Source organism: Chelonus insularis, unplaced genomic scaffold (assembly GCF_013357705.1).
Source record: "Chelonus insularis isolate UGA/USDA-ARS -01 unplaced genomic scaffold, ASM1335770v1 contig_42_pilon, whole genome shotgun sequence".
Classification (NCBI taxonomy): domain Eukaryota; kingdom Metazoa; phylum Arthropoda; class Insecta; order Hymenoptera; family Braconidae; genus Chelonus; species Chelonus insularis.
The window spans coordinates 933,037-943,467 of NW_023276578.1; the positions used below are offsets into that span (position 1 = coordinate 933,037).

Here is a 10,431-nt window from a genome sequence, read left to right on the forward strand (position 1 = left end):
AAAAATAGTTTTTAGACCGTTAACTACATAATTCTTGATTTAATCTGACATATTATATTCTGATTTACAGCAATCACTAACTCTTCAATGAATCATTGATAATTAATAAGAAGATATTTTTTTGGGACAGTTGGTATAGGTGACACATACCTTGATGATGAGAGCCTTATTAGGATAGTCTGACGACTAGTGTCTGGGTTTATTGAACTGTATTAATGTATTCTTTAGAAGGATGAAGAACCAGCAGAACATGAAATTGGAGGCTGATAACCTTTTGAAATTCTCAAATAATTTCTTGGTTCAAACAACCGTTATTTTTCTTCCTGCTCACATGGACTCTTACGTCTCGTAAAATCTACAGAAAACCAGACCGTTCATGAAGGTTCTACATCTAATTATATATTCTTTGGAGTAGGATTTTGAATACTTTTGGTAGAATAGCTGATCAGTTTTTGTTTAGAAATTTTTTCTTCTTATTTTAAAATAAAAATAACTGTATTTGCTTGTTTTATATAACATTGATAAATATTTTTGTGATAAACGATTGCAAAAATTTCATTGTTTATTGATTGTTGGAGATCTTGACAGATGTTAAAGTCTGGTATTTGATGCAAGGACAAGATCAAGTTCTTCCTCTTATTACAAAATGCTTTGGAGCTATAAATGTTACAGACAGATCGTATATAATCATACCATTCACGATTTCGACCGGTCGTTAGTGGCTTTGCTTCCTGGTCGATTGCTGGAGCACCTTCGTCTTGATCCAGTCTAACACGCAGGAAAAAAAACTTGTGTTACAACGCATATATAGACGTCAAGTTTCTCTTAGTACTATATGATGCACGTGTTCAGTATATTTACTTTTATCAACTCATTATCGTAAAAATAATTAACATAATATTGATGAAATTCTTGATAATCACTTAAGTCATGTGTATATATACTTTTTGGATTAATGTATTAATTCAATTGTCTGATATTTTTTTTAAATATTTTATCAAGTTTATTCAAAGTTCTCAGGAAATTTTTATTTTTTAAAATCATTCAGATTCGTATGAAAAATATGCAAACAGTATTTATCACAGAATGGCATCAGGTTAAATAAATAATAAATCGATTAATTGATGTATTTATAATAAAACGTCTTGATACTTGGTGTGTTGTAATAAAATTGTAATGAAATTCGTGCTTGAATATTAATGAAATTTTATTGATAATTAAAAAATAGTTTTGTTGGCTGTTGATTTTATTGGGTCACTGTTAGCATCAATCTGAATCATCAGGCAACATTATACTACACATAACAAAGTGGTTCTAGAGGTAGTCATGCAAATTATCTGGTTGTTCGATAATCCTGCAATGTTTTGACCTTCACTTTTTCTTTATGCTTCCAAAATTAGTTTCTACTCACGTTCTTGGAGATCAATAACCCTCGTGACCTGCGAACGGAAGAATAAAAAATTGGTGAAAAGAAGTGAAAAAAAAAGAAAAAATCTTTTAAAAAAATTACGAACTACTTTAAAGTCCCTCTTGAAGGTTTCTACACATTCACGAGAAATAGAATTTCCCATAATAGTAAGACAATAAAGAAGTGTCTTTCTTAAAAGGCCATTCCCACAGATCTAGACTAAGAGTATACCATAACTTCCGCATGTTTTTATAGTAAGCATCACAATGGTGATATTCTCCAATAAACAATATGGAAGTAAAAAAAGGAATAAATCATAACAACATCAATAAGTTGAACCTTTTGGAGTCCAAGTAATCTTGTCCTGATGAAATATTTTTCTTGATTTCAAACAAGTTCCAATCAACAACTCACTCTGATCTATACATCCTTCTCTCCTTCAATATACTCCAAGCAAGTATATCATTTCCCCTTAGTCCGTTCTATGCGGTTCTATGTATAGAAATTCATTACCTCCCCCTAAACTCGTCCCAGAACGTTTCGATCCGGTCGAACTCCTATCTCTTCTTCTATCGCTGCATAGCATCGACCATCGTTCAAATGCAACCGCTGTCCCTCGTACATCCTTCTAACGCATGATAGAAGCCCAGGTGGTCTCTCGACACACCAAACATCTTCTAATGGTTCCCCTACTCTTGAATATCCAGCTCCAAAACTCATCATACGATCGCCGTTATATGAATACCTGTACCGGCTTCCTCTATCGATCCTTTTTCTCTTGATCACCTTTCTCTTTCTTTTTACCTTTCTCCTCTTCGCTTTCTTCGCTGCTTCTTGCTACTCACTCTTCGTTTTTATTGATGAATCCACGTGATGTCCAAGTTTATCCTTCCTATCGCCTTCTCTTACTTTTCAGGTCTCTCAAGCGTAGGGAGGGAAGGAGAGAAACATGATCGTCTTTACTCGATCGACTACACGTAAGCCTGTGACATAATATCACCTGGATACCTTTTTTCTTTCCTTATTCCAGGGTATTTATAAGATGGCGTGGTTGATTACCTGTTATCCTGCCGAGTAATTGATGCAATTATTGTTGAATGTAAATTCATGCAGTTGTATATATATGTATATATATATATGTTTCTCCTCCTTCTTCCCTCTCCTTCCATATCGTTGGTACCACTCGAGGCACACTGCAGTGATTACATTCCCTATCCCCCCATTACAATACTACGCCAGATCACCGGACATGTAAACAACAGGAACGAAGACAGCGTTTGTCTGTGATGACGATCACATTTCGGCTCTCGTTGAATCTCGGTCGTATCCAAGGCATTCCGGGCCATTTTTGTCCGGAGTTAAATTGTAAAAAAAGTGATAGCACAACACACGAAGGCTTGCAATGTGCGCGAAGATAACGACTGCACACGTGCGTAAAATGCATGCGTGACTAAAAGGAGGAAAAACGAACAAGAGGTAGAAAAACGAAGACGACAGAGAGAAAAAAAGAGGGATTCCGTTCTCTTCCTCGCGCCTTCCTTCTCGCTTTAACTTCTTCCCCTGGTCCTGACTTGATCTTTGCGTCTCTTCGCCCCTCCGTAGCCCTCCCCCTCTCCCATCGTAGCTTTGTCCCTCACTCCCTCTCCTTGCTTCCTCTTTCTCCCCTATCTTTTCGAAAATATACGTGTCCTGAGACTTTTTAGGATCAGTACGGTCACAGACGCTTGGGGAAGCGGTACTACCGCATCACCCGCGTTCGACTCGGACTCTTTACCCTTATTTTTTATTTCTTCTTTTCCCGCTCATTAAACAAGCTGTCATCTGATTACACTGTGGTCTTCGTTTTAAGCCTGATTATCTAAATGAACGTGCCACGAGGAAATTAATATCAATTTCATTTTTCTACTGTCAAGATCAAGGACTTTTATTTGTACACAATTTTTCTTCAGGCCAAATATTAACATATCTTCAGTTGATTTCAATACTTGACCTTCTCAAGTAAGTACTTGCAATTGTCATCATTGTCATTTCGGTTTCCGGCCTGATCCATGACAAAACGTGTTGTGATAATCTACTGATTATAATCGGCCCACGCTGTCTCGAGCTCCAACGCAGTCTGTCTGTTGTAGCCGACCATTTTAAATACTTTTATTCGCGCTTTATTTTCAAGTGTTTATAATCAACCACTCATCATTATTTGTACAGTGGTTAAACATCATTATTTATATTTATCCAATTATTATTTTTTTTTTTCATTTGAGTTTATGTGAGTTTCTTTTTTTTTTTTTTTACTTTTTACTTTTAATCATACATCGACACTTTAATTAATTCATTTTAAATTATTTAATTAATATTCGATTAATGTTGAGTAATATACACACAATTGAGAATATTTAAGAAACGTTTTAATTTAAAAATATTCGCGCAATCGATAAGATTATTAGGTAGACGTCTCATTAATTTAAATAAATTTCATATAATCTATTTTAATATCAAAATTTTTTGTTTATTTAAATTTCAAGTATTCACTATTTATTTTTTATTTTTTTTTAATTATTTTCAATTGTATTAAACATTTTTCACAGTACACAATTTATTCAATGACAAATATAATATCCCCATTTATTGATGATGATAAGTGAGAGAGGATATCAAATGTGATAACAATGAGTACTGGTGTTATAAATAAAGAACGCAATGAAAATCAGTATGGTCGAGGTCAGTGGAGAGAGATGAATTTTTTTTGTTAACCTTCAATTTTACTTAATGATCTAATTTTTTCTTCTCTCCAATATCATAGTAATAAAAGAAAAAAAAATTTCTTATTATTATTTATAATAAATTTATAAATATAAAAAAATTAATTTTTTAAATTTTTTTCTGTCATATATTTTTTGCATAATGTTTAGAATGTTATTATCGGTCATTCACCAATGCAATTAGCCTTATTAGATAACCCAATAATAATTCTATTATAATACAGAAGAATAGACATAAAGGAAGAGCTCGAGGGATTTTTTTTTCTCCTTTTTTATTCGATGACAATGAAATTTTGCAATATTTATCCGCATTCATTAACCCCAACTTAAATACTTTCGCAACTCAAACAAACTGTCATCGATAATAATTCACGTTGATAAAAGTAATTATACGGATAATTGATGCGTATAATATTGCGTGATCTAGTGACTCGTTTTCTAATCATCATATTTCGCATGTGCACAGAGGGGATAAGATAAATAAATTTGCGCTCGACTTTACTGAGATATCAGAGTAGAACCACACTGATTAGAGAGCTAATAGTGAATTCTACCATTTTAGAGGGGAACGCAATTAACTACTGAGAAAAGTAAGATAATAAGAAATCATCAGAAGCCCCTATAAGAATTTATATCAGTTGGGCCGGCAGTAATCGGTACTTTACTACTGCGAATCACTCACTGTTGCTATCATTCAATGAATTTATTTTTCACTTATCGAATTGATAAAAATGTACGTTTTTATCTGAAAAGTAATCTAATAATTATATTCGCTTTTTTTTTGTAGAGAAAAATGCATCGAAAAAAGTTTGGAATGCTCGCCTTAGAGGCTTGGTTTGAAGCTATCACTGCTATGTTTATTGCAGTCATTGTTTTTGCCACGAGGTACAAGCCACTCTGGTGGTTTGGAACCGGAAATCATAAGTCTCACAAGTCTGATAGTAAGTCATTTTTACTTATTTATTCATAAAATTATTTATTGATTTTTAATTCTCATCCTTTGGCTTTGTTTTCTTTTTTTTTCTTACTAATACTTTCCTAAGATTGATATTTTGTTTCATTTTTAATTTAGTATTTTGTTGATTCAAAAAAAAAAAAAAACTTTATAATTATAATCACAATTTATACTAAATACATATTTTAATACCTAGGATTAATAATGTATTTATATAATTAAATTAAATATTTTATTAAATTAAAAAAACTAAATAAAACTAATCTATAATAGTAAATTATATTAAATTTGCAATTAAAATAAATCAAGTTGTAAAAATTAGAATCTTTTTATAATTAGAAATAAATTAGAATAAATAAGTAGAAGAAAGTAGTTTACATTTTTTTATTATATTATTTCTATAAATGATTCATAAAACTATTTATTAGTGGTGATAAAAATTTTATAAAAAAATAATCAAAACTAGCAAAAAAAAAAAAAAACATATTTGGATAAAATCATATCTAACATATTTCAGTCGATCAAAGTACATTCATTACAAATAAGTAGAATTATTTAACTTCTGATATCATTACTATCGATAAGAAAAAAAGTGTAGTTGATTGATGGGAATCAGAGTCGATAGTAAAGTAAACCGGTTAGGTAGTAAAAAGGAAAAGCACGCGACACGTTATGTTGATGATGATAGTCAGTGAATCTGAGTGATAAAATGATTACTGTTGGTGTTATTGCCTAATGAGGGGGTTTATAACGGTATTCACATTGCAATGTCTTAGCATTAACAAAATTCTCATTCCTACAAGTTGTCCCAGCTTATTTATGAGTCAAGGTTTTCAAATTTAAAATACTTTCGAAATATTTCTAAAAAAAGCTTCGAGTCTATTCCATAATCAATTCCACTCTTTATTTTTATTGTATTCAACCAAAATGAAGAAGACTCGTCTGTGTATAAAGACTTGCCATTATTCAATTCATAAGAGATCCATAAAAAACTAAAAACAGAGTTGGAGCTTCCAATGCAACTGCAAGTTTCAACTCACCACTATGGGTAATAAATTAAACCTAATTTGTTTTTTTATTTCTTCTCCAATGTTCACAGCATCTCCAGAAGATAAAATGCAAAGTCGATTTCCATCTGTTGATGATATTCCAGGACCATTTTCATTACCAATTTTGGGAACAAGGTGGATATTCTCGTTATTTGGATATTATCGAATGGATAAAATCCATGATGCTTACAAAGGTAGGTTTCTTTTTAATAAAGTTTTTTAGTTAATTATTTTTTATTATCATTTCATATCACTAATTATTTTTGATTATTCAATGTTAAATTTTCATCACTGATTTCTTTTTTATATCAACCAAAATTATTCATGATAATTTTATCTAACTTAAGAATTCATATTGTAGAAAAGGAAATTAACTAAAACAAGCCAAGTATTCATAATAATCTTTAGCGATGATAAGAATCAGTGATAATAATGGCTTTCATAGAATTCCAAATCATTAAACTTAAAACACTTGGATTGACATTATTATCTTTATTTGCAACATGAAAAATTTCTTTAACTCATTTCTAATTTAGATTTTGATTTCCTTTGATTTCTCTTTTGTTGCCAACACTTCCAAGAATTCTAAATATATTCTTTCCAACTTAATTCCCACTCTTATATTCTTTTCAATCACAATCATAATCTCTAAAAAAAATCACTAACTAAATTACTTGTTAGCATTGGGATTTTATCGAAAAAATATCATTTAATAATCAATGATAATTAGCTTATGTAAATTAAGTAATAAGTTAATAACATAAAATATAATTAACTAATCAAGACTGATATATGATCTGGTTTTTAATCCTTGATTGAAGAATAGACCTGAATCGACGTTACGGTCCATTGTGCAAAGAGGAAGCTTTATGGAATTATCCTGTGATATCAGTATTTTCCCGTAACGACATTGAATTGATCCTAAAAAAAGGATCACGTTATCCACTACGTCCACCCCAGGAGATTATATCGCAATATCGACAATCTCGTCGAGATCGATACACCAATCTTGGTCTTGTAAATGAGTGAGTATCGTCGCATCATTTCCCTAGTCAATTATGCAAACTGCAAGTCTATCCTCCAAGCCTTCCTCTAAGATGAATGTCTCCCATACTAGACTTGTTTCTCATTAATTTCTTGATCTATGAATAAAATAGACGAATAAGAATTATTTTTTTTTTTAATTTCCTTAATTAAATAGACAAGGAGAAACGTGGCATAAATTGAGAGAAGCTCTTACTCCAGAACTTATGGGAGCTAACACCGTCTTAGGATTTTTTCCTGCTTTAAATCAAGTTGCTGATGATTTCATTAATCTGATTCGAGTTCGAAGAACTGGAAATAATATTATTGGCTTTGAAGATCTTGCTTATAAAATGGGATTAGAGAGTAATTGATTATTTTATTATATTTTTTTTTTTTTTTTTATGTCACATATTGATTCAGTTTTATTAAATAATATTGAAAATTATTCTATAATTTTAGGCACATGTACTTTAATTCTTGGAAGACATTTAGGATTTTTAAAACCATCATCTAGTACTTTAACATCAAAACTAGCTGAAGCTGTGAGAATTCATTTCACTGCTTCTCGTGATGCTTTTTATGGTCTACCACTCTGGAAGATAATTCCTACAGCTGCTTATAGACAGCTTATTGAAAGTGAAGATGCAATTTACAAGTAAGTTATTTCATATATAACGTATCAACTGTGTTAATAAAATTAGTCTGCTACAGTGGATATCATTTTAAAAAAAAATCCACATCATCTGTTTCAGCATTATTTCAGAACTTTTAGAAACAACTATTTGGGAACAAAAAGAAAATGCAAGAGATGAACCTGTTGAAGCGGTATTCCAGTCAATTTTAAGAGATAAAAGTTTAGATATGAGAGATAAAAAAGCAGCAATTATTGATTTCATAGCTGCCGGAATTCACACGGTAAGTATTTTTATATCAAGATAGTAAATTTTTTACATATTTCTTCATATTTAAGTAATTTCAAATGATTGTTAAATTTAGAAAACATCATATCAGTTGCTATATAATTAAAATATGTCGTGGTTAAATATTTTTTATAAACGGTTGATATACGTTATCAAAGATATATCTTGAGTAACCAAAAAGAGGCTTAATTGCTTTTTGAAGTTGAACAAGTGTATAACTTGACTGATACCAATCATTATAAAGACGTTTGATTAGATTTCATACATTGTTAAAAAAGCTTTTAATTGGCCATTAAGACTGTAAATAAGAAATAAGTAATTCTTTATTCTAAAAATATACCCAGTTAACTAATCAAGATTTGGTTTATAAATAATAATTATTTTGCAGTTGGGTAATACTTTAGTATTCCTTTTCTATTTGATTGGCCGTAATTCCAAGGTTCAAGAGGTGCTATTTGAAGAAGTTCGTAATCTAGCTCCATCAGGTTGTGATATCACAGCAGATGATCTTCGTAATGCTAAATATTTGCGTGCGTGTATTACAGAGGCATTCCGTGTCATTCCAACAACACCTTGTATCGCAAGAATCCTAGATGAATCAATAGAATTGTCTGGTTATCATCTAAATCCTGGTGTAAGTATTAGATGTTAAGATTAATAACACAAATAGCTGCAACAGACCGATGTTTCATAGAAATGATTGGAAAAATTATTTCTTTTTACTGCAGACTGTTGTTCTCTTGCATACGTGGATAGCAGGTTTGGAAGATTGTAATTTCAAGAATGCCTCAGAATGGATGCCTGAACGGTGGCTGAAACCCACCACACCGCACTCTCCACTTCTGGTTGCGCCTTTTGGTACTGGTCGAAGAATATGCCCTGGCAAACGGTTCGTTGAGAAAGCACTGCAACTCATCGTCGCAAAGGTCGTCCGAGAATTTGAAATTATTGCACACGATGAGCTCAGTTTACAGTTTGAATATATTCTCGCTCCTAAGGGACCGGTTTCTCTTACTTTTCAAGACCGTACAGATATTTAAAAATGTTTCGTGGAAGAAATCTTTCATTTAATTGATCGTAAATCATGTGATTATCAAGTACAGACTGCCTATTTAAGAGTCTAATTTTTACACACTCATAAATCATTGCAGTGGTTTACACGTTTTCTTCCCATTTTATTTTTAAGTGCAATTGACCTTTTCTTAATTTTGGAAATCTAATTGATCTATGAAAGTCTCGAATTAATTCTATTAGCTATTAATATTATTATTATAATTATTATTATTATTACTATTATTACGATAATTATATTACTACAATTAGGTATTTAAAAATAATTATAAGGTTTTCTTTTAATTAGATTGTTGCAATAATCTACCTCGTAATATATCATTTAGGCATCAAGTAATTAATTAAAAATATTTATAACATCATTAATTGTATTTAAGAGAAATATTAAATCATCATTATCGTGTTAATTATTCATTTGATAAAATTATTATAGATTTTTGCAACGATTTAATCCATGAAATGGTAAATGAAAGTGTAGAGATGGTAGCGTTGATTTAGATTTAAAAAAAAAGTGTAAAAATCACACGCTTAAGTATGTGTAAAAATGTCTGTATAATGAATATCATGAACTGATTAAGGTCCCTCCATTTTTTCATCGATTTATCTTTCTGATTGCGATTTTAATATTAGTCGTGTATTATTTATAATCGTTTTTACTCGTTGAAAGGTACTCAGAAGTCCATTGAAGGTATTTATTGTTATACTTTCCCATTGTTATTGTATTTATATATTACATCCGCCAATGAACACACTCAAATTGACTGATTACGGAATCATTTTATGTAGATAGTTCATATAAGATTTATAGAAAAATTCATATTCATCTATTAATACTTAATGAATCGTAGTTAGTCAATTTTGATAAGAAAAATCATTAATATTCAATTCAGTCATTTAAACAATGACACCGAACTGTAATTTTATGTTGTATTAATTATTATATTAAATATAATTATAATTATTATTATTACACATTGGCGAATGTTTATAAATATAAATCCGAGATATTCAAATAAATTGACTGATATAATATTATTATTTTTGCTCAAATGTTTAAAGACTGAAATTATTTTTTGTAAATGCATTTTGTCACATAAATTATTAGTTATGCATCAAGAACGTCCGACAAATCGGTATTCCAAAATAAGAGAAATTGATTTGTTTTTGCGTGTTTCTTAGTGTTAAAAGATTTATTTTCTCAAAATAGTAAATCGATTTATACTTATACCGTCTATTATATACA

At 30.5% G+C, this 10,431-nt stretch overlaps 1 protein-coding gene across 2 annotated transcripts; it reads left to right on the forward strand.

Annotated features, from left to right (window-relative positions):
• The first annotated feature begins 2,662 nt into the window (after positions 1-2,662).
• On the forward strand, positions 2,663-9,761 carry shd (cytochrome P450 family 24 subfamily A member shade). 2 transcript variants are annotated; one of them, XM_035088041.1, is made up of 9 exons: positions 2,663-3,406; positions 4,955-5,108; positions 6,222-6,365; positions 6,998-7,196; positions 7,373-7,560; positions 7,657-7,852; positions 7,950-8,112; positions 8,506-8,751; positions 8,846-9,761. In XM_035088041.1, the coding sequence occupies exons 2-9, from the start codon at positions 4,961-4,963 to the stop codon at positions 9,155-9,157; spliced, it is 1,596 nt and encodes a 531-aa protein (XP_034943932.1). In that variant the 5' UTR covers positions 2,663-3,406; positions 4,955-4,960; the 3' UTR covers positions 9,158-9,761. The 2 variants fall into 2 exon arrangements, with proteins under 2 accessions (XP_034943932.1, XP_034943933.1); XM_035088042.1 differs by lacking the exon at positions 2,663-3,406 and adding an exon at positions 3,549-3,674.
• The last annotated feature ends 670 nt before the right edge of the window (positions 9,762-10,431 follow it).